Source organism: Sebastes umbrosus, chromosome 19 (genome assembly GCF_015220745.1).
Source record: "Sebastes umbrosus isolate fSebUmb1 chromosome 19, fSebUmb1.pri, whole genome shotgun sequence".
NCBI classification, from domain to species: Eukaryota; Metazoa; Chordata; class Actinopteri; order Perciformes; family Sebastidae; genus Sebastes; species Sebastes umbrosus.
This window is the reverse complement of record NC_051287.1, coordinates 11,454,803-11,478,532: the sequence shown is the minus strand read 5'-3', so window position 1 is coordinate 11,478,532 and position 23,730 is coordinate 11,454,803. Positions and strand designations below refer to the sequence as shown.

Here is a 23,730-nt window from a genome sequence, read left to right as displayed (position 1 = left end):
AGCTTGCTAAATTATTAGCCTCTGTGGCTTCTAGACGCCGACAGTAACGTTAATATTGTTGTTGCTTAGAAACGGTGTTCTCACGACTTAACCACTTGAACGCCAAGCATATTGTACGCATGACTTCCCATGTTGTAAACACGAGCTCACGAGTTTCAGTTGAAGGCAACATTAGTCCCTCCCACGGGAGATACGATGGAGGAGGCATGGAAGTAAATTTGAGATGATATTTGGGGTAATTTGGCAGTAATTCCAAAAAAAAATTCAAATAGGGCAATTGCTATTACCACCTAATTACCATGACATTTGCGGACCTGTAAAATGAAGTGTTACCTGAGATTATTCCAGCTGTGTGTCACGCCTCTTTTTACGTCGCGGGTGCCGAAAACACTTCCACAAAGGATACACCGGCGACACATCCTCCGGCATGCCTCCTCAATCCTCGCTCAAGGAGACGAGGAGCCACGAAATCGGGAAATGAGAAGCAGCTCAGAGGTCAGAGGCTATGCAGCTTCCTCACGGTCTATTTGACAATTTCCTCCCATCTGGTCATTAGACCCCCGCCAGCATGATCCCTGCCCTGCAGAGACCAATGGGCTGTGATAAATTTTGCCTATTATTCAGATAAATTAGATGCCTGTTACAGCTCTGCACTGCATTATTTGGCAGGCTAAGAGCAAGATATATGCCATTACCCTGCCTACATGTCAGTGTATAAGCCTATCTTCTCCTAACACAGAAAAAAACAACAACAAAAAGAATACATTTAAGTGAGAATGGAAATGAAAAAGCTCCAAGGAAATTAGATTAACCCTCAAGATTGCATGCCGTAGAACAAGACATTGGATCTGAGTCCACGTATTGAGGAAAATGAGTCTGAAAAGATGTACGTGTTCATTATCAGACGTGCTCACAGTGTTGGAGCTCCGTGTTTCAGCTTGATTACTATTCAAGACTGCAGAGCTGTTTGTGCGATTCATTCATTCATCTTCTTACTTGGCTTTTACCTAACCCATCTATCTTTATTGCCCCTTTGAGGAAAATAGGATTGTGTGATAGTGTCTGAGCTAGAAATGAAACATACAGTAAATAGAGCGTTTTGCTGCTATTCAATATTCAGTATTTATCATATTATGCTTCTGAATTGCTCACATAGGGCTACAGTACATATTATTCCAACTGATATTATCCCTTCAGGAATGAGAAAACTATCAACAAATAAACATGCTCGGATAAGCATTTTTTTTGTCAGCCACAACAGCATTGTTTTGGACTTATATTTGTTAATTTTGTGGCTGCAAATGAATCTGCTTGTGCGTGGGAGGGCAGAGAGCCACAGCTCAGGTTGTGTTTATGCAGATGAGTGGAGTTTTGTGAATCATTCTGGCGTGAAACTGCAAACACAAGAGAATGGAGCAGGTTTTGTGGCTCACCCAGAGTCAACCCTGGCTCACTCACAAGGTGTCAAGTACCGCAGCTTGGTCAATGCCCCTTGGCATTTGATACTAACGTACCGAGGCACATTTTAGCATCAATATAGGAAGCACTGGGCTTTCAACTAACTCCAATGTAAACCCATCCGCTCCATTATTAGACGGTCAGAGCAACTGACATAGTTTAAATCGGACATTCGGTGTATCATGAGTATGCATTTTAGCCTTTTCGCCTGTTATTTGTACGTTACACAATTGTCCGCAGTTTGTTGCCTAAACAGCGCAGAGGCTTGCACAGGTGCGTTGATCGCTTTTGTTGCTGGACATGCGTAGGAAAATGCACGGAAAACCACTTTTGATAAGATGGATACGTTGACCTAACCAAGATAGTTTTCTGCTAAACATAACCAAACCTTAACCATAGCTTTGTCCCATCATAAAACGTTTTAATTGTTAAATATAGCCATTTTGAAAAGTACAGACATATGGTGTCATCCTGCCAATAAAACCTAAATATTAGTATTTGTACAAATTACTAATCATTAGTATGGATTACTTCAATATTGAAATTCTGAAGAAACAATGGGTTTATTGTATGTGGATAGTCTCTTTCACACATATGCACTGATGCTCTTCCAAAACCCCTTTGGGTTTGGTTCAGGCTGGTTTTGTTAGTTACAACATTTCAGGCCCTTGCAGTAGACTAGAAACATGTAAAGTATTTATTGGCTAAACATTAATTTACATGTTGAAGTCACAACATGTTTCCTCCAAAGCAAGACAGGAAGATCTGAAGTACAAATTAGAAGCCATGATGTGTTGCCAACCTTATAGTATATTAATTGCTGCAGGACCACATTTTAATTTTGCTGCCTTTCTTTTTCACCAATTAGAGGATTGGAAGCCACCGTTACTGTCAGTTTTGCTTTCAGAGTTTTGCTGATCAAACGGCATGATATTTATTATATGGAATAATTCAACTCTCATTCACAAACATTCCCTGTAGGCCCATTAAAAGCCATTGTCACAATGAGAGGTGATTACAGGGAACAGGAATTTGGACCCAAATGTAGATGAAAGTGACAGAGCAGGTGCAGTTCAATGATTTATTTCTAATGTGGAGTTGGATAAAGGCTCACAGGCAGACGGGCAGGCAGGTTCAGATAAAGGTAGACAGGAAGGCAGAGGCTCATGGCAACTTTAATGGTCTGGCAGGGAATGAATGGAACTGGGCCGGTGTATGAACTGAGAGGCTGATGAGGGAATGAGATGCAGGTGAGGAGGTGGGCGGGGAATGCCAGGCAACTGCAGAGCAGATGAGGGAAATGGGAACAGGTGTGTAGATGGGTGGAGCAGCAATTGATGGGGGAAGTAGGAAAAGTCTGAGAGCCGTAATAACACTAAGCAAAATGTCAAAAAAAAATAATTCAGGTCTCTACAGGATTATTGTGTAGTGTAGCTAAGGGAAAAACCAACCCAGCACATGTTGCACAAGACACACTTAATGCCAAGTATTCAACTGAAATAAACTGAATACAAACACTATATGAGTCTCTCATTAAATTCCCACTGTGAGGACCCAACTGAACTCTGAATTGTGGCTTTAAAATATTCAACCCTCTCTTGGGGTTGTAGAGAATTTAGTTTGATACCAAAGTCACGCATTTATCAAAAAAGCACATCTAAATCCAAGTTCTGATTATGTCCGCTCCTCTCCTTTTCCTCTCCTGTGTCTTTAACCTTTATCATTTTATTATCTGTAATGCAAGTCAAGTACCCTAAAGGCAACTTTTAACAAATAGACTGATTTCAAAGTGATTTACAGAAGACAAGAGATAAACAACAACACACACAGCTCATGTTCAGGGCACGTAACCTATTTAAATGCCATTCACACTCTTATCTCCTCCTTCTTCCTCTTCTTCTTCTTCTCGGCGATGCTGCCTGTCTTCTTCCCGGACCTCTGACCAGCACAGTCTGTGTGAACACACTGAGCTCTGAAAGATTAGACAGATTCATAGCGGGAAACTTTATTTCACAGAAAATGTAATTATATGCCAGTTGTACCAATTGGAAATACCACTTCCATCTCCTGACATGATTTATTAGTCTAGGCTACAGTTGAAAATGTATTGCTGAAAACTGAATCTAGATGGATTAATGTGTTGAAATGAAGAGTTAAGCCTCCCACTGTTTCTGTTATCTAGCATACCTTTAATGTGATGGACTGAGTATGGGCAATTTTATGTGATACAAAATGGACATGCAAATTCAACTGGTTGCCTGGTTGGACATGGAAAATTACCTTTTGTGAGAGGCCGATTAATGTTGTTAATTGTTTCTGGAAAAAAAAATGTCTTTGAAAATCCATCATCACTTACAGTAGGAAAAAGCTTTGTGTTATTACAGTTAAAGCCAAATGTACCCATCCATCAACCCAACCTCTAATACCCATTTGCCCCACATGAGAACAGTCTGATGATGTGTTTTCACTTGGAAGATGTTATGTTAATATCTGTGTTTTCATTCCAAATTCATAAATCCCTGCTATTTTGGAGCTCCAGTGAAATCACTTACTGCCATGTTATCCGTCCACCATATAGGAGCCTCATTGTTCTCTGATCTGCTCTACTTGCTTTGTTACGCTGTGATGACGTCCATTCCTCCCTTTCAATGCTAAAGGCCCTACCCAGTGGAGGGTTTCAGTCGAGCCGTTCCTCAGTAGATTTTCAAATAATGCATGAGTTGTCTGTGTTCTGCCTTGGGAGGCTCTGCATCAGGAAGAAGCACCAATTTAGACAAACAGCGCTTGAAGTCAGGGTCCAGAGAGGTCCAGTTCTGTAGAGTGATTGCACCCCATGAGAGAGACTAAAACTTCCATACGAGGGAGTTAAAGATGGTTTGTAGTGACAAAAGCGAGACAGGTTGAAACCCCATGAGAGACATTGAAACCTCAGGCGAAATGTCCAACCTTGTTCAAGCTAGTGAAATGAAGCAGGTGTGTTTTGCAACTACTTTCCCAACACAAAAATATCTCTGCCTTTACACCACATTAAAGTGACAGAAGTTAATAATATTGTTAAACAATTACTGCCACAAAAAGTCTGATGCTGAAGCCTATTGTCTACACTACTTTCATTAGATCGCACTAGATTTCTGCCAGCGTTCTGGTTGAAATTTGTCTTAAGTTTATAAAGTGGTGGATGAAAATGATTTATTCAGCAATGGTGTCATTAAGGCTGGTTTGATTTCAAGACTTGATACTAAAAATCGTGTTTTTGTTAGCTTAGAATGAGCCCTTCATATATACAGTACATAGGGAGTGGGAGTCTGCCATGTTGCTCTGCCATGTTTCTACAGAAGCACAGAACGGACAAACCAAACACTGGCTCTAGAGAGGGCCTTTCACGCTTTTACGCTTTCACGCTTGTGAAACTGAGGTAACATGAGTGCAAAAACTGTGGTACCGCCAGCCGCTGTCTGACTTCTGTTGCTCCTAAAGTAGTGTTATTATGGTAAGGATGGCCTCTGAGTGAGGCGACTGGCGTTACCACGGTTTTGCACTCGGCGGCTCACGTTACCGCAGTCTTGGAAAGGGAGGAGTGAGCGGAGGGGTACTCAGTTGGTTGCAATCTGCAACCACACCACTAAATGCTGCCCTACACACTGTGCCTTTGAGGATTTAACTGTGAAGCAGAAATAATCCACAAAAAACTAACATTTTGCTCTGCACAAGTTGATTTTTAGTAGTGGGTATTTCTGATTTTTTTTTGGAGCAGATTAGTTTGAAATACTGGAATACGTTACAGCTAAAAAAAAAAAAAGAAAATACATGGCCAAGGACAGATAATCCAACAGATGATCAGATAACAAGTTAGGTTAGTATGGATTTGACAATTATACATAGCTTGACCTTAGAAAGACCTAAATTATCAGCATTAAATATACAATTGTAATTGTGAGATTCAAACCAAGCCATCCTCTTGCTTCAACAAAAGGGAGACTTGATACAAATCTTAGTGTGTGATTCATTACAGAAGAGTTCAGTTGGGGAATGCAGGAACTAAAAATGTCAGTCTGTGTTTACTTTATACATCGCACTGTAGAATCTCATGTTATTTCAAATACACTTTTCTTTCATTATCAATTACTAACTTGTATTATTTTATTATCAAAATGAAAACAATGCAAACCATAATGAAGATGCATTTCAGACACGTTATGCACCTCCATTATGTAAGGTACAAACAGGAGTCACATAATGTGTATAGCAGAATGCTGTTGCTGGACTATTGTGACTGTCATCACTGCAGAAATAGCTGCCATTTTTTTCTCAGTATTACTTTTTTCTCACTCTTTTTTATCAGTGAACCATGCTTATTTCATGGCATTTCTAGAAGCTGGGCTATCAAGCTCACTGCTGACCTTGAGATCACGCCCACTGCAAACTTCATTCACGTGCAAAAATGTGTACAATACCAGCTCCATCTTTGACAGAGCCTTCGAAGTTTCTGCATCCTCAACTGTCTTCCCTGTCATTATATGACACTGTAGCGTGTAGGGAAAAGGCTGCTGATTAAGCTAAAGCTCATTGCCCTCCCTTCAGGATCTTGCGTGGCGTCCCGGCTTCCCCTCCATTACACCCTGCTGCTCCGGCTTTACTGGTGGAAGTAAACATCTGTCTGGTTAAAGCTTCACAATTTTGTCGGGAAACCTCGGTGACCTTGGATGTGCATCTCCAAATCTGTCTATGTCTGAGGCCCAGCAGCCAGGCTTTGTTCTGCTATGTCCCAGGGGGGGTGGACTCTTCCTCTACTGAATCACTGGGTTGCTGTGGTGGAGAACCCCTGCTTAAAAAGCTTCCCTGCTGGCATCTAACTGTCAGCTGTTGCCCTCTTCTCTGCCTGTAGTCTGAAGATGGTGTCTCAACACACTTAAAGTGACTGTAAATACAGTTTGAGTTTAAAATTTGAACATTAATATAATATATACATAATCAAACCTTTTTTTCATTTTGAACAGACTATTCTGTATTAATGTGTGAATCTTTCCTACAGAGCATTGTCATTTAAAAAGAGGTTAGCTCAGAATGTGACTCTCTTCACAAATACAGTTTGTCAAAAAAATCAACATTTTTGGAGCTGTTCATAGTATTTGAAGTAAATATTGTTTTTGTGCTGAATTTCATTCACTATTTAACATTTTTTTTTTTTTGCCCCCTCACTAATCACTTTTCCCTGCCTGGTTGTTGATATTTTATAATGCTGCTGTGCACAGAGCAGTCATAAACAGAATTATATTTTTTCAATTATTTAACAAAGCAGTGCATTTCTTAAAACATCTAAAAGAAATTGCATTTATATTGGGAAACGCTGAAAAAAAAAATGTGCCGCATGAAAGCATACAAAAACCAAAAGAGAGCAAATACAGCAAAATGTAAACTCTATTTTTAAATGCTCATTTCAGGTCAAGAGGAAGACACGGTACAGTGTGTAAAAGGAAAGTGCCAAAGGGGACGAGAAAAGGGCTCTCTTAGAGGGCAACAATTGCGGATGAGATTTACTTAAGCTTGCTCCAGACTGTGGCAGGATACAGATGAAAGCCAGTGTAGGCTGTGTGAGGACAAGACATTTTACATGCCCGAGGAGCTCCATTACTTACAGTGGATGTAGGGCCAACAGTGCCATAGAAATCTTTGCCTGGTTGGGGGAGAAAAAAAGAGAGAGAGAGTTACAGTTGCAAAACATTGAGAAACAACCTCAGAGTGTATCAAAGCCATGAATTTTCCACTCCCTTCCAGTCGAGAGTTGTCGGCCTCGAAACCACCACCACAGTCACCACGCTGCTTTAAAGGTCACTGGGAATCAGACACTGCATACATACCAAGCCACCTGACCTGGCCAATCAACCACCAGCCACGGGCTTTTTTCACACGGACTTAGATGAGGTGGGTTGTGTGCAATCAGCTGAAAGAGGCTGACCCCTCAGCCATGTCAGACCTTTTTTTTAACCTTTCAAATAATGTGTGCATTTGCAGAAGAAAAGCTGGCACACTTCCAAAGCATAGTATTTGGCATAGTTTGATATGGTGCCGCTCACAGCATTTCAGTGTAACTTGTACAGTATCGTATCGTAGTATATAAGTTATATCCGCCAATTAGACTGTTGTCAGGCTATTAAATAGGCGTTATCGGTCGCTATAAGCACCATAGATGTGAGTCAATACGCACCCAATAGGTTTTATCGTCTATTCACATGGTAGATCACAGAAAGAAGGTGTAAAAGAACACAACAACGACCTCTAGCAACCAGTTAATTATGACAGGAGGAGAAGAAAAGGCAGGCGCTGTAGTATAGACATCATGAAAGTCCATACAGGGTGGAGGTGGGGGGCAATAGATAGACAAACAAAATACAGGGTTTTCAACCTGGAGACTGAGGTTCGCATTCTGTGTGAACCCAACAACGTGTAGTTGTCATTGTGTTCACCAGGGTTTAGTTTCAGTTTCATTTTCACTTTTGACACGTTGTTATTTTAAGCCAAAACACAATGTTTTTCCCTAAACTGAACTAAGTGGTTTTGTTTTGTTGCCTAAATCTAAAGAAGCCCTTTTGTTTGTGTTCAAAACGTAATGTCTCAAACAGTTTTACAACTTGTTAGAATGTGTTGTTTTTAAGGTTCACTTTCACTTTTACAACCTACTGGCGTAGTAGGCCCCTAATGACCCAATGCTATGATGTTTATGGCGACCAATAATGCCTATTTAATGGCCTGATCAGTCAAATCGGTTGCATTATACCAGCCCAGTCAAACAGCAATTCGTGAAATAGTCAAAAAAATGTATGTATTGATTCATGTACATAGACAAGAATTACATATTTTTTTGTGATGGTCAGCACAAAATCAATTTGTATGTAATCCACATAATTGTGAACCAGGAAGTATAAAGGGTGGCGAAGGCCGCCTAGGGAGGAGGTCAGACTAAGTAGTTTTGTTGCCTAAACCTAACCAAGTCAATCTATTCCAACACCTAACTAAGTAGTTTTATTTTGAAAAAGACTGGAGTGGACATTTGAAACATGCGTCAAGTGTTGTTGGACATTCGGCAAAAAATGCATGGAAAGTACGTTGTTGAAAGTCGTACTGAGCGTCACAAAAAAAAAAGGAAATTTGTGTATATGTACATGAATCAAACTGATTAAATTTTGTGTCTATTTCACAAACTGCCGTGAGACTGTGTTAACTATATATCCTTAGGTTAAAATGCGTAAAAGTTATATTGTTTAGCTGTGAAATTTGTCTATTCAGAACGTTTTCCTTTTCACTGACAGTATGTTCTAGAGCTAAAATGAGCATTACCCATATGATTAGCAGTTTGATAAAAGGGCCACGACCAATGTGTCACCTACATGATGGTTACCTGGCTACAGGTTTGAACATTTGATGAATAAGTACCGGTCATTTCTTGACATCTTGTGTTGACGTTACTCCAGAGGGCGTGTGATCATCGGAGGAGAAAAGTAAAAGATAGCAAGACCTCATGTCCTGAAAACCGCTGTGAGCCCGGACTGTGAGCGGGCCCGTCATGTTCCTCCAAGGCGGTGATGGCATGATGTGTGCATCTGAAGTGACAGCAGGCTGAAGCAAACAGATCTCTCGTCTCAGCTGCGACACTGACGGAACTCCTCCGCCGAGGGTATTTGGTTCACTCAAGAACAAGTCGGCTGTTTTCGTCAAGTTTACTTCCTGAGTGTTTGTGTGACAGAGCTGTCTCCCAAAAAGTTTATGAAATAAACACAAACTCTGAAATGTAGGTTATGTGGGCACTGTCTTTGCATTTTCTTAAGGTTTTTTTTCCCCCTCGCCTGTGCCTGTTCAGTATTATGATGACTCACTGTGCGTCTCAGTTGCAGGAACGTCATTAGTGATGCAGTGACACTGCAATTTTAGTTTTGTGCCATCAACACCTTTCTGTTTGGCCCCATTTCCCAAAAGTATCTTAAAGAGGTGCTTCACCAATTTTGACACATTTACACAAAGTCTGTTTACAGGTCTTGAGAAGTATTATTACACTGTGACTCTAGAGGGTGCTGCCCGAAACCTGATAAATTGCCTCAAATTATGTCAAAAAAAGTAAAAAAATGACATCTTAATGTCTTTACCTAACCCCTTTCCCTTGACCTTGGTGGAAAACGTCATGAGGTCAAGGAAAGATATGAAGTTCATAAGGACATAGGAAAATACAACTGCAGTGCTCAGAGAGTCCGACTGCACTTCCCCTTACAAAAAAATAAGTTTATTCAAGTATGCTATTAGTATACTTCTTTTAAAATTCAAAATAAGACAGTAGGCTTTCAGATTATTTTTTTTGTACATATTAGTGATGAACTTAACACAATTAAAGTAAAGTTTACTTGGCTTATACCGAAGTATAGAGAAAAGTCTAAGTGTACATGGCAAGTATACAAAATAATCCAAGTATATTTAGCTTATAATGAAAAGTATACATAAGTGTGTAAGTAGAAAATATAAATATAAAACTAAAGTAGTATTTTATTGAGGGTATACTTTAAAGTGTACTTTCGTAACTAAAAAAATGGGCTACAAGTATGTAACTAGTAACCAAAAGCATACCTATAAGTTCACTTGTAGTATAATTCATAATATAGTTGCAGTACAAAAAACAACTTGGATGTAAACTAGTTGTGTACTCAAAGTTTACTATTCTTATATTTAAAGTATACTTATAAGTATACTTTTATAAACTAAAATGTTGGCCAATTTAGCCGCAAGAAGTATTGAAGTAGCACACTTACAAGTATACTACTAGTACATTGATATGAGTATACTTATACTTGCAGTCCTGACCTCTGTAGCCCGGTCTTCATCTCCACTGGAGGCCATGCAGGAACTAGAAGCTACATTAGCCGCTACTAGCATTACACACCCAAATCTCTGCAGCAACAGTTGAGTTGCATTGTAGGTAATGTAGGCGCCAAAGGAAGATGAATACATGTAGTTGGGTGTGGTAATAAAGTGTGCTCTGTTGCAAGTGTAACCACACCCAACACTGAAGTACACTTCTACATAAAAGCAGCAAAGTGAATACGTGAACTTCCTGGCAAGTATGAAGCTGCTCTTTAAGATGCTTTTGGGGACTACTTTTATTCACATTTTCGTCTCTGTTTCACATTTTATTTTTAGGCCAATTTCAGTAACCATGATGCTGCAGTTTGTTCCTGATTGCAGCAATAAAGTGTTCTGAATTCGCTACCGCTACGATTTATGTCTCAGGCTGGCTTCATAACATTGGCCTTAACAGGCTCCTCTTGATTACGGTAGTATTTAGAGTCATACCGAACTGATTTGTGTGACGCAGGTGGGGTGTGCATCTGCAGCCACACAAAAACAAAAGTGCACTTCACCATGCGCCTGACTGTGCTTTACTTCCTGTGCTGTGGTTACAATCAATGTGAGGGATAATCACATCCTGTTACTTTGTCTTTGTAGATCCAGGTGGTATAACTTCTCCTTAAACACATTGTGTGAAACAACTTAAAGCAGCAGAAGGCAAGATTGGCGCAAATATGATTAAACAAATGTTAAAACGGTCACTATATTCTGACAGTAGTGCATGAGACAGGTAATCTGAAAAAAAGTTGTGTGCCTGTGTGTTCTCCGGTGTGCTCCCAATGGCATCTGCAAGATTTCACAGACCGGAGGAAAAGAATCAATCAGAGGCAAGCTAGAGCCTTGCCGTCTCAGAGCAGCTGTCAATCACTCGCGAAATCCGATCAAACTGTCAAACTAGGCAGCGCTGATCAAATATGAATCAAGATTCTGTTACTGTAATGCTTATTTCTTGCAAATGTCAAAAAACAATATGCCTACCCTCGCTTTAACAACGACACTTCAGCTCAGATCATGCCTTGGTATAAAGACCATTGATGAGCCTGAAGCACTGTTTCAGCATGTTGGCAAGTTTCAAAAATGTCTTAGAAACTTCAGCTACAGGAGATGACACAATTTGTGACAACGTTATCAGATCACAATGTGTCTCTTACTGTGGTCTGTGTTTCTTGTTTCTATGGTGCTCTCTGTGGCCCGTGTTGCTATTTTGAGTAAAACCCCAGTCAGGCTAACCACAGGCTGTCAAACCCTGCTGAGTGTGATTTGGTTCCCTTTCTTTGGACTCTGTGATTGCAGTCCTGCAGGTGGCGAAAGGTCCAGATTACACTCATTACTGTGACTTTGTTTAGATGTTTGGATGAGTCTTTTAACTTGTCAGTTACAGTCCAGCCCAGCAGAATTCTGTTTATATATTTTTGGGGACATCTTACTATGACTGAAATGAATTTCCCAGGCACAATTCGCCGAGACAATCCTGAAATTAGAGCAAGGAATGGAGAAGACAGCAACAAAGCTCACATACCAAAGAAATCAGATCTGCCTCAACCATTGGACATTTAAAACAAAGCCGTATCTCAAACAGCCAGAGCTGGATTCTCTGTAAAAACCACAGAGCTTGTAAAATCCTGCAAAGGGCTCAGAAACAACTGCAGAATGAACCGATGAGACAAGTTTATTTTACCATCAATGTTTTCAGGGTAAATCAAGAGCTAGCTCTAAAAGCTGACACTGTAAAGTACCCATAGAAACAGTACAGAGGTTACGGAATTTAAATAGGCATGATCAGCTTGTTTGGGTGGATTTTGCTTCTATTTCATTTGAATTTTTCTTTGTTTCTTTTTACAACCTTGTGCTCAGTGACATACTGTAGTTTAATGAATTACCAACACTGCCCCAGTCCTCACTGGGAACTCTTTCTTCTCTTGGAATTACCTTCTTTCATTATTTAAGGTCTTCTTCATGAAATAGCAAATGCTATTGAATCATTTTTGCTCAGTTGCTTGTATCTGCTGTTTTGTTGTCTGATAATCCTTATGGTGAGGAAGCCTACGGTGCTATTTCTTTTACTATTTTGCTCATTATTAGTTGCATTTTGTATTTTTGGTTTCTACTGAAACATGTTTACATGCTTTAATGTTCAAAAACGCTTTATTTTTCTCATACTGGCTGGTCAGCTGGCCCACTGTCAGGATTGGTCAACCGAACCAAACTCTTCGGACTCCGTTCCAGCTCCGCTCTAATTAGCTTTGTTTGAAGGTGTTCCGAACTAGCCACAAGGCAAGTATTATGGAAATGTGTTACTTGGTGACATCACCACGTTACAGAAGATAAGGCATGACTTCAAGCAAGGCGTTTCAGGCAGTTCACGAGCAGTGTTTCCATGGGGAAGAGTAACTCCCTTTGGTTTGGACTTTGGGCTTTGTAACTTTGCAGACCTTTTACATTCATATATAGCACACTAAAGGAAAAAAAGCACAAAAGCATAATAGGTCCTCTCTAAAAGAGCACTCAGGGATTTACTGTAGTATTGCACTTTCATCAAAATTGATGCATACAAGATATTCAACTTTAGTCCTGAGTAGCTCCAAAAACACTGGATCATACACTTCCCATAATGACACTTTATAACATTGTTATATAATGCAGGATTTCATCACCTATTTCCTTAGAGTCCTGTTCCTTCAGAAGCACAGAAGATTAAAAAACTCCTTCATAACCAAAAAAAACAATATACTGTTACACTGACACTATTACTGCCCATTATCTAATGTTGATGTGTACAATCTGTTAAGCTACCCTTTAATTAATGCAAGTTACAATGCAGTATATTCAGGCAAACAAAACAATAACAACTCCCATCTTTAGATGTTTATTTCTGATATCATCATCAAAATTTTTACAAAACATTTTCTGACAATAATATACTCAAAGAAGAGCCATATTTTTGCGCTTGGACCAGGTCTCCACAAAAATGCTTTAGGTCTGAATACAGTAAAAAGAACAAAAAAATCCAAATAAGAAAAAAAAAAAAACCCAACAACAAACCAACTACCAAAGAAAACAATGCAGCGCATATTTACACCCTACAGAAACCAATGCTCTCTGCAGGAAATGGATGAGAAGGAGACAGCGGGGATCCCCTGGTTTATATATGGAAAGCATTTAAGTGGCAGCAAAGAAAGAAATAGGGAGAGTGCTTTGAACCTGCACGAAAACAAAGACTAATTCTGATATTGCTTTCTATCAGTTTCTCTCTGCTTTCTCCCTCGCTGCACTCACAACCCGCAGACTGCAGAATGCAGCCCATTTAAATAAAAACCTTCCTTTCTTCGGTGCTCACATTAAATCCAATTAGGGGGTGTAAACGGGCTTTGTCAGACAAACAGAAAAGTGCGTTTCCCTGACAGAGGTTAATGATCATGCCTACCCTTTCTGTGTCCCCTCTGACATGAGCAATGGCAGAAAAACAGAGTCAGGACAATGCCGGGTCGGAGGTTAAAGACTTCCTGCTAACGTGAAACATGGAACAATAACAATCAATGGGGACCGGGCTGGCCTGAACATCAGTAATGGTGACATTGGTTCAGAGGAGGTAGAGGAGTAGGTGTTGCTATAGATACACACACACGCACAGGCCATCTGGGTACATGCGGGGTAGCTAACTCACTAGCGATGCTTGTCCAGTCCCTCTTTCTAGCACGACAAAAGTTATTAATTCTTACCACTTTGCAGTCTGCGCACACACTTAATGACACACTAACAAAAATAGAAACTCAAATTAGGAGGCTAGAAAGTAGCAGATGGGGGAGCATTAGCTTGTTTTTTTTCTGCTTATAGCCCCCTCTTATCCGTGTGTATACGTGCTGACTGTCTGGAGTCATGACTGTGTGCTGTATTGCCCCAGCGTTGCCTGTGGGTAAGACACAGATGTATGGTAGAAGGAAGAAAAAATCTGAAACTCCACGTCTGGCTTTGGAATTAATTTCCAAATCTGTTTATCAGGTAATGGATTAGAACCTACTGAACCGTCGCAGATGGCCTTGGGTGAGCCGAAATGGATGGGAGCGTCAAAACCTGGAGCGCTTTATTATCATTTATCAAGGCGTGTGTGTCGCCCGTGTTGTTTGTGTATATGTATTTATGCGTGATTGTTCCGCAGTTGACTCCGAATTGCCCGTAGGTGTGAATGGGAGCGTGAACGGTTGTCTGTCTCTATGTGTCAGCCCCTGTGATAGTCTGGCGACCTGTCTAGAGTGTACACCGCCTTCGCCCAATGTCAGCTGGGATCGGCTGACATCCGCGACCCTGAATATAGGATAAGCGGTTACAGATAATGGATGGATGTTCTGCAGTTGAAGTGACAAAATAAAAAATGGATTCTTGGTAACAAAAGGTGTTTAAAACACTTGTCTGTTTATCTTTGTATGCGAGCATGCACAATGCATACAGTTATAGGAGATGCAAGTTTTTGAGTATGCCTTTTGTTTTTGTCCGTGTGTGCAATGTTACATCTACAGAATGCTTATGTGTGTGCCGGGGACATTCAGAAACATCACAAAGCTTGCGTTGTAACAGAATGTGTCCTTGCACTTACCCTTTTGTCCCTCTATATCGTCCCTATCGTACAGCATTCCTGCCCCCCCTCTCGTCTCCTCTGCTTTTTCCCCTCACCCCTTTGGAGATTTGCATTTAGCTTTTTTTTCCTCTGCGTATATTATCACACTGAAATATGGAACTTTTCACTGCAATTCTTCAGACCTTTATTCACCAGAAGCAAAAAAAAAATAAAAGAGGAAAAAAAAATGTTCCCAGTGGGGACTTGAGCCCAAACTCAAAGAGTGAAGGGGGGTGGGGGGGAGCTTGGGGTGTACAAAACCATAAACAAACAAAAGCAGAAGAGAAAATAAAGCCTGTTGGCATTGCGGGGCTAGCGCAGACGGTCCTGGAGTTCAGCTCAAACATGCATCATTAGCATGCGGTGCCTGTGCTTCCAGCTCTCTGATGGCAAAGAAAAAGAAATGGACAAAAGACTAAATAATTACTGGCAGCAGGATTCGAACATTCCGCGGAACATATCCGATTTTATCAGGGAGGTAGTCATGATTAATCAATCGCTTATTAGTAGTTGATTTAATTGTGAACAGACAAAGATTTTAATAGCATTTCCTAATTACACATGAAGGGCAAAGTAGCTTTGATCATTGTGTTTAGACTGAATTGAACCATTACCGCTGCTGAAAACTGAAGTAATTACTACATATGAGGTGCTTTTTTTTGCAGGAGACTATTAAAGGGAAAGTCTTTTCCCCGGAGTGAGTGGCCCAGCACAGGCCTATTTCTCTGTTTAACAGCCTATAGAGTGCCAGGGAATTCTACTTTAGGCGAGACAGGGGCAGGAATGGGTCAGCAAACAAGTTGCTTTAAAAAACAGTGAAGTTGTCCACGACACGTGTGCTGCTGGTTCTAGGGCATTCCAGACAGGAAATAACTCCCGTACTGTTTGTCTCCGGTTCAGCGCTCCTCCCTAACTGGGCATCGTTTTCCCAAAATATCAGCATGCGGACAGAAATAGAACATCATTAAACAGGTTCACCCGAGTCACCCAGAGGCAGACATGAAATTCAGGCCAAGGAGTTAGCAGGGGTGATATAGAGCAAGGCAAGACAATACATGGATAGAATCGAGAGAGCTCCCATTATAAAGACATCGGCACAGCTGCTATTACAAAGTAAACTCCACCAGCACTATTAAGCAACCGCACTGAGCGAATCAACTGCTTTTTTATGCGTTTATCCTGTACACGAAGGGGGACGGAACCCTTCTTAGTCGTGAAACCATGAAGAACTTTTGGGTCACTTGTTGTTTTGTGGCTGGTTTTTGGTAAAACATTTAACAAAATTAATGGCACATCAAAAAAGAAACAACCTTCCCAAGTTGAAACTCTTGGTATAAAGAATAGCACACTTCTTCTCCCCGAGTAGACCTTGAAATGGCAGATAGTGTTGGAATTCTTAAACAAGAGGAGTGGACTGGGATGCACCTTAACAACACGTTGTACGGCCACCTCCTGCTAGATGAAACAATGTCTGAAGTCAGAAAAGAAAATGTGGATCTCTATGAGGGTTTTGACGCTTGACGTGTACCATCATAACAGGGCGCCCGATCTTCCCTTCCTCCTGTGATTCAGTAAAACGATTGGATTTGAGAAATCACCTCCGTAACATGATTTGTGTTTAATGGTAGAATAGTGACGGGAGCAGATAGAAAAATATTTATCATTGAAACAACAGGAGCGTTACAGTAGGAACCTCTTTCGCCGAGTCGTCTTGGTAACAGATTCCCACTGGAAAGTGAATAAGGCTCCTCTTCTGTTCACAAGCAGTTTGTGTTTCAGAAGAAGTTAAGTTCATACTTTTTTTTTTTTTCATCTTTAAAGACTCACTATTTACACGATAAATAAGTTCTATTCGATTTTGTCCTTTGATTAGTCTTATAGAATTTCTTGACATCATCTTTGAACACCTCAAAAAAAATGTCTTTTATGTTCCAAGACAAAATAACAAAACAAAACAAAACAAAACAAAAAAAATCCCTATTTTTTTCTCTTATCTTGAGGATATGCCCACTTTTCGTGGGAAATTTTGGCCCCTCTCATTTTCATCTGTAGATCAATCATTTGCCCCGTGGGAGGACTGAGCACGGTTTCCACAACTCCCAAGAGTATGACCACTGACATGTAGAAAACGGCCCCGGTGCACTGCTCGGATTAAACCGGAGATGGTATTTGACAGGCCATCACGGCCATATCCGAAGTCCTCATTAGCTCCATAAGTCAGTGAGGAGCAGTGCTTCACACGGTGGCCAAAGGGTTACCAAGTGCAATAAAGTCCAGCACCGGAGGCACGCTTTCTGGAAAAAAAAAGAGATGTCAGGCAATATTCCCAGTACAGTCCTTGGGTTCATACGCAGGTTAAAGAGAAGTCAACGTGCTGGTTCAACATGCCCCCACTAGGCACTGTTGTTCTCTGTGGCCGAGGGGAGATGGGAGCACATGGCCGGAGCTTTTTTTGCCAACCCGGCAAAATGGTCATCTCCAGAATTGTCCAGTGTGATCAAAGTCAAACATTGACTCAACAATGTTTCAAATGACTGTTTGGGGGCAGTGAGAGTGGTTTGACCTTCAGTAAAGTGGACCTTCCGTAATAATATGTACAATACTTTGCATTCAAATGTACTTGTTTTACCACATGAATTCCCCATGATAACCTCTTTAAAGCATAGTGACTCATTCAGCTGGGATATAATCATATACAAAGACCTGCCATTCTGCTGTGCAAAGGGCCACTGTACTGTATGTTCAAGGAATTTATGGAACATGCCATAATATCTCCTCTATAAAGTGTTTGTTGCTGTTCATCGCGTCACCAAGATCATGGATGGCAATTAAATTGATGTTGGGAGGAGGACCAGAATCATTATGATAAGTATTTAAAATTTCAGTTTCACTATACCTCACGTTGTTTGTATCACATGGTTACTTTTGCTAATCTGTGAAGACAAGCCCAGTTCATCTGAAACCACCAGAGGATTTGGTTGTAATTGTGAACGTGAGTTGGCGGAGGCTATTTCAGTAGACCAACTGGCATTTTAAGAATGCCCTCAGCGAAAGTAGCTCATGTGCATTAAAATAAAAAGATACAAGTAAACTCTTTGGTTTGACATGCACATTAATGGAATTCAGCATGAAGTCCCACATCTAAAGAAACAAAAGAAAGCAAGACAAAAGAAAGATAAATTGTATGGAAATTGTCTTGAGAGAAATGACTCATCTTCATGAAATACTGATATGGATTTGCCTTTGTTAACAACTGCTGACTTGATATTTTAATAATAATCACAGTAAGAAGCCCCCTTGCACTTCGCATGATGTCCAGCTCCATCTCTTTTATGTTACTGCTCTCACTTGATCGAGAACTCGTGTTTATTGCACTTCCCCTTTGACTTCTGACTCAGTGCACGTGGACTGCTGCAAACAGGTGCCCCATGATGGGATATGGCAAAGACCAGATGTGGAAACAAGGTAATACTTTTTTTGTCATAATGCTGCATTACCTCCCATGATTCAGTAGTAACAAGTTTTATATGAGGTGTTTTGGAAAAAAAAATAAATAAAAATGATCCGCAAGGATGTCTCACCCTCTACTGTATATTAGTGAGACTGTGTGTTTCAGATGCCAAATCCCTCCAGGCAGAATTAGAAAAAAAATTGTCCTCTAGTTCACATATTCATGTTCTGAAAACAAGGCCCCACTGAATAACCAGCTCGCCTGCCCCTTCGTTACAAAGTCACGGTGAATCAGAGGCCCTTGCCCCACTTCCAGCGACCAGACTCGGCTTCGCTAGCGTCCGAATTTCAGTGTGCCGGTGCGTTCGGCAGGAGGAAATGGGCCGCCGCTGGGAGGAAAAGGGCCGCCGCTGGGACCGTCAGTTGGTGGTCTGAGGGGCGGTGGAGGAGAGCGAGGCCCTGGCAGAGGGGCGCCCATGCTGGCGGCAGAGGGCACGGCGGGCAGCGCCACTGTCTGTATAGTGCCCCTATCACACGGCCCCAGGTCCTCCAGGCCCTCCAGGCCCTGTGGGGGTCCCTCATAGCCCATGTTGAGCCGCAGGGGTTGATGGGCCTGGCAGTAGTCTACGATGGGCTGTTCATAGCGGTAGAAGGTCAGCGCGCCCAACTGGTGGGGGACCTGTTCAGACGGACAGAGAGCGTAGAGGAAATGACAGGAGGAGAATGTGATGGAGAGGATAATGATAGGGGAAGTGGACACGTGGGCAGAATTGTACAAGAGAGGAAATACAGGATAGAGAGAAGGAAACAAAAGGAGACAGAGAGAAAAAAACAAAACATTAGCCATACAAATTCTCAGGCAACTGTGTCCTTCAGATAAGCAGATTTGAAAAGATATATGTATGTCCCTACACACCCAGAAGTTGGTGTTTCCTTCTACAAGAGGATGCTAACACAAAATGTTTTTTTCCCCTGGATTTTGTGGATCCAGACAAATCTATGCATATAAGCCACGCCCATTTGCATCTGAATTTTGTCCAAAAATAGAGTTTTTGCTACTCCTCCTACAATCATCACCAAATTTTATGCTGAACATCTCTGGACAAAGTCAGGAAAAAAATACTTATTTTGGATTGTTGATGTTCCAAACATTTTTGCTATAGTTGGCCCTCAATGTAAACTCAAATTCTGTGTGCAGAGCTTATATTACAAAAAAAAATGTCATATCTCCTGACTGCTTTGTGTTTTTTGGACCACATTTGGTAGATATGTGTAAATAAGATGTCTGAGTAACCATAGCAAATTTGGTGCCATTTAGCCAATAGGTGGCGCTGTAGCAGCATCATCTTACTATAAAGGAAGTATTGTCTGTCTGTATGTATGTATGACTGCCTGTCACATATCTCGACAACTGTTCATCCAATCAACTTCACACTTGGCGGGTACAAGCAACCATACTGTGGTTCTTGACAACACTGCAAGCAAAACTTCTGGGGGCCAAGCACTCGGTCCGTTCAGGACAGGCGCACGCTCCAAAGGAGCACTAGTTCATCTCCTTTTTGACATTTAAAGGATCCATTCCCACCCATCGCAGAAAAGATGAAAACCCGAATTCCAACATGTTTTACTAGAAACAATGTCCTATAACTAATAATCTAGAAATTTATAAGAAACAGTCAAAATAAAAACTCTTTCATTGGTAGAGCGTCGTTCCAGTTTGTTTTGTCCTGGATATGCTGCAGCTACAACAGCCACAGCTGTTTTCCTTTCAAATAAATATCACATACTTTCAAACGATGCTTAGTTTTTCCAATGCAATTCATTTGTCACACAACATTTCATTGTGCCTGTGTGACTCCAAGCCTAGGGCACAGTTAGTTTGGCAAGTTAACTGCTGGCCCTCTGTAATCATCCTCACATGGTGACCACCTGAGCCTGCAGCTTCCCAAAACCCATTTGCTGCAACGAGCCTCCAAAACGTGGGCTGCGAAGCATCTGCGACAACTGCTTTTTGCAGATGTGAGAAGCGTTTCGCTCATGCTGTTACTGCCCATGAATTGTACTGCAATGCTCACTGTGACTGAATAAGAAGATGTGCATTTGTATGTTGAGATATGCATGTATGAGCGACACACATACCGTGCTGCATATGACCTAAACCTCTTTTGTGTTCAACTACTTTGTACAAGAGCTGGAGCAAATAAGCCTGTGCTCTCTCTCCAGTGCCATGTCACTTGTGTCACAGCCAGGAGCACTCGTCACATCTGGCTATGCGTCTGGTCTCCCCGAACCTTAAAACCGTGCCAAACAAACAGATGAGACTCTCGTGACACTCCGTCTCTCCCTAACTAAATCACACACTTATTCGCCTTAAAAAAAGGAGGCCAATTAAGAGATTTCTAACAGGCTGTGAAAGCAGCAGGGTAAGATGGCAGCTGACCTGGATTAAACACCGCAGCCTGGCAGAGAGACAGATCATCAGGTCTGTACACACAGGCGACAAGGAACACACAACAACAGCGGGAGCCTCAGATATGACACCAACACGGAAGACATGAATAATACAAGCCCTGACTCTTGAGGAGGCGTTGGAGGCAGAGCAAGTGTCACAACTGCACCGTCTTTCATGCACATCCTTGACATTTCTGTTTTAACCTTAACACGTGATGGTAACTAGATCTTGAGAAAATAAACATATATATTAGAGAGATTCGGGTCACCCTATTTACAAAAAGACAGCTTTTTCTACTTATCTCTGTTGGTATCTATGTAGACAGATTGGTTTTAAGCACTGAGATTTTGAGATATCTCTAAGGTTTGTGCTGTCGCCAAGAGGCAACCTGCAGTTCAGAAAAGTCAAGCCAATGTGGAATTGCCTTAAACTTGTATTTTTTTCTTATAGCCAGCAGGGGGCGAGTCCTCTAGTTGCAAAAACAAGTCTGATTGTATAGAAGTCTATGAGACAATGACTCTACTTCTCAATTTATTACCTCAATAAACATTGTAAACATGAGTTTATGGTCTCAAAATAGATAGATAGATAGATAGATAGATAGATTGATAGATTGATAGATTGATAGATGGATCACGAAAAAGACGTTTACAACATCGGAGCAGCTGGAAAGGCTGCCTTTCGCTCCCGGCGCCGGAAGTAATGTCAATGTAACTTCTTAGGGTGCTTTCAGGTCTGTTTGCATGATTAGTACGGTTCATTTGGTCTGGTGTGAAAGCTGTCAATCAAATCATGGTGTGAACCAAACCACTGAACCGAGATCGCCTGAAAAGGCGGGTCTCAGTGCATTTCCAAGCGGAATCTGGTGCAGTTCGTTTGTGGTGTGAAAGCAAACAAACCCAAAAATAGGATTTTATGATGTCAGATATGTGGTTTTAGCATGATGGCATGATGTTGATCGTGAAATCTGTTCAGGAAGCAATATTACTGATTTGTATTTAAGGTGTTTATTTACATAAGGCTTATGAAGTTAATTTTTACTTCTCCAAAGCATTGACAAATTCAATTCAAAAAGTTCAAAAGCAACACATCCTACCAAAAACAATGGTCTGGTTAATGTGGTTAATAGACATTGGTTCATTGGTTAGAATTGTTTTCATTCAAGAAATAGTCCCTAAGAAAACGTTTGGCAGCAGGCATTTCCGATGCAGTGATCTCAAAACCGCATAAAGCAAAACTAGCTGCCACGAAGCTACCACAGGTGAGAAAATGTTCTTTTTAATTTGGTGAACTGAGTGGAAGTGGAAGGGAAAGGAAACAGGTGCAATCAGGAAACAAATGACACTCTAATAGTGATCCCATTAAACTACAAATTATGTCCCAGAGACGCATAGCAGGAAGAGACAAGTCAACAAAGGGGATTTTAGAAATAAAAGAATCATTGGTACCAGAGCGACCCAGAAAACGTTTCACCAGTATCCTTGTACATTTATTAAACTTATCATGTAAAGGCATTCTGAGTGAAGAAATCCTATTTGAGGGAATTTATGCCAGGATTTTTTAAAAGAGGGCCGACTGTGTCAATGAAATGCAGATATATGCTGGCTGGGAAGGGGGAATAGTGTGTGTTTGTGTGTGTGTGTGTGACTGCAAGCACAGATTTCAAAGTCAAATGGAAGCAGTCTGGGCTAACGTAGCTTGGCAGTTCAGGAATTATTCTGAACCACGGGGCTGAGATAAAGCCACTCAGAAAGCATTAACACCAGTTCTGTTTTAGATTTTTAAAAAACAGTGTTATTTGTAGCCTCGAGCTTTACTGTAACACGCTTCCATGATGCAGTGCCGCATTATAATTCAGCAAAGTTGTAGTGGTGTTTTCATATAAAACAGCTGCCGAGAGCGTCTGGTCTGAAGATAATGTAGCAGCAGGAGTTACATTTTCACCATTTAGTCCTCCAAACCAGCCTTTCTTTCAGCTCCATCTACGCACCTCCAGAGCCACCACCTTCCTCCTTTTCATACCTCCTTCCTCCTCAAATGGACTCCATTAAGCACGGCTGACTCATTACATTACAGGCACTCAGTGGATTACTCCCCTCATTCCCCTTTCAGTTTAAACCCTTCACCAACCCTGACGCCTACACCACACCACCACCTCTGCTGCCACCACCTCATCTCCAGTCCACCTCAGCTCTGCTCACAGGTCCAACGGATTAATTAACAGATATTAAGTCCTAACCGTTTCAGTGGATTCTATCAAATTGCCAGGGCATAAATCTAGCCTCGCGCAGAGTGTGCTTGAGTGTGTTTTGCATCCTTGTACATGGATGTCTGAGGAAGTGAAAAGGGACAGAGTGAGATAAAAAAAAAGAGAGAAAACCACAGATACAGCAGCATGAGAGTTTTTATACCATTCCTCCTATACCTTTTAACATTCTGCTGAAAGATGCATACATATCAGACCACCTGACTTGGATTGTTGGACAAAGTCATTGATGCAAAACACTCTTTATGTCAGTTTTCCGTGAACAAAAGGCGCTATTGATATTCACCGGCCATCCGTGCAGTTGCAAGGTACCTAGCTCATTAGGAATGCTATCAGCCTTTCTTTGTGCCTCTCAGCATTAGGAAATTATTAATTCCTCACACTGAATAGTCTGTTGACTGTGGAGACAGCCAAATATGTAAACGGATAACATCTGGTCAGACTAACAAAAATACAACATAGACACTTCAATTTATTTTCCAAATGTTATAAAAAATACGTGGTCTGGGTGGGAATGAATGATGTCGGGGCTTATCTAACCGGCCAAACACTGTGGAGAAGTTCCTGCTGTTTTTCACAAAGTGAAAACATCACAGGGCCAAT

General features: G+C 41.2%; 1 protein-coding gene across 1 annotated transcript in view; it reads right to left on the bottom strand.

Moving 5' to 3' along the window:
• Nucleotides 1-13,197: 13,197 nt before the first annotated feature.
• The window catches only part of LOC119478100 (leucine-rich repeat transmembrane neuronal protein 4), a 128,902-nt gene continuing 118,369 nt past the window's right edge, over nucleotides 13,198-23,730 (bottom strand). Inside the window, exon 3 of the mRNA XM_037752532.1 lies at nucleotides 13,198-19,088. Coding sequence (XP_037608460.1) covers nucleotides 18,744-19,088 — 345 coding nt within the window. The 3' untranslated portion in view covers nucleotides 13,198-18,743. The remainder of the gene's footprint in view (nucleotides 19,089-23,730) is intronic.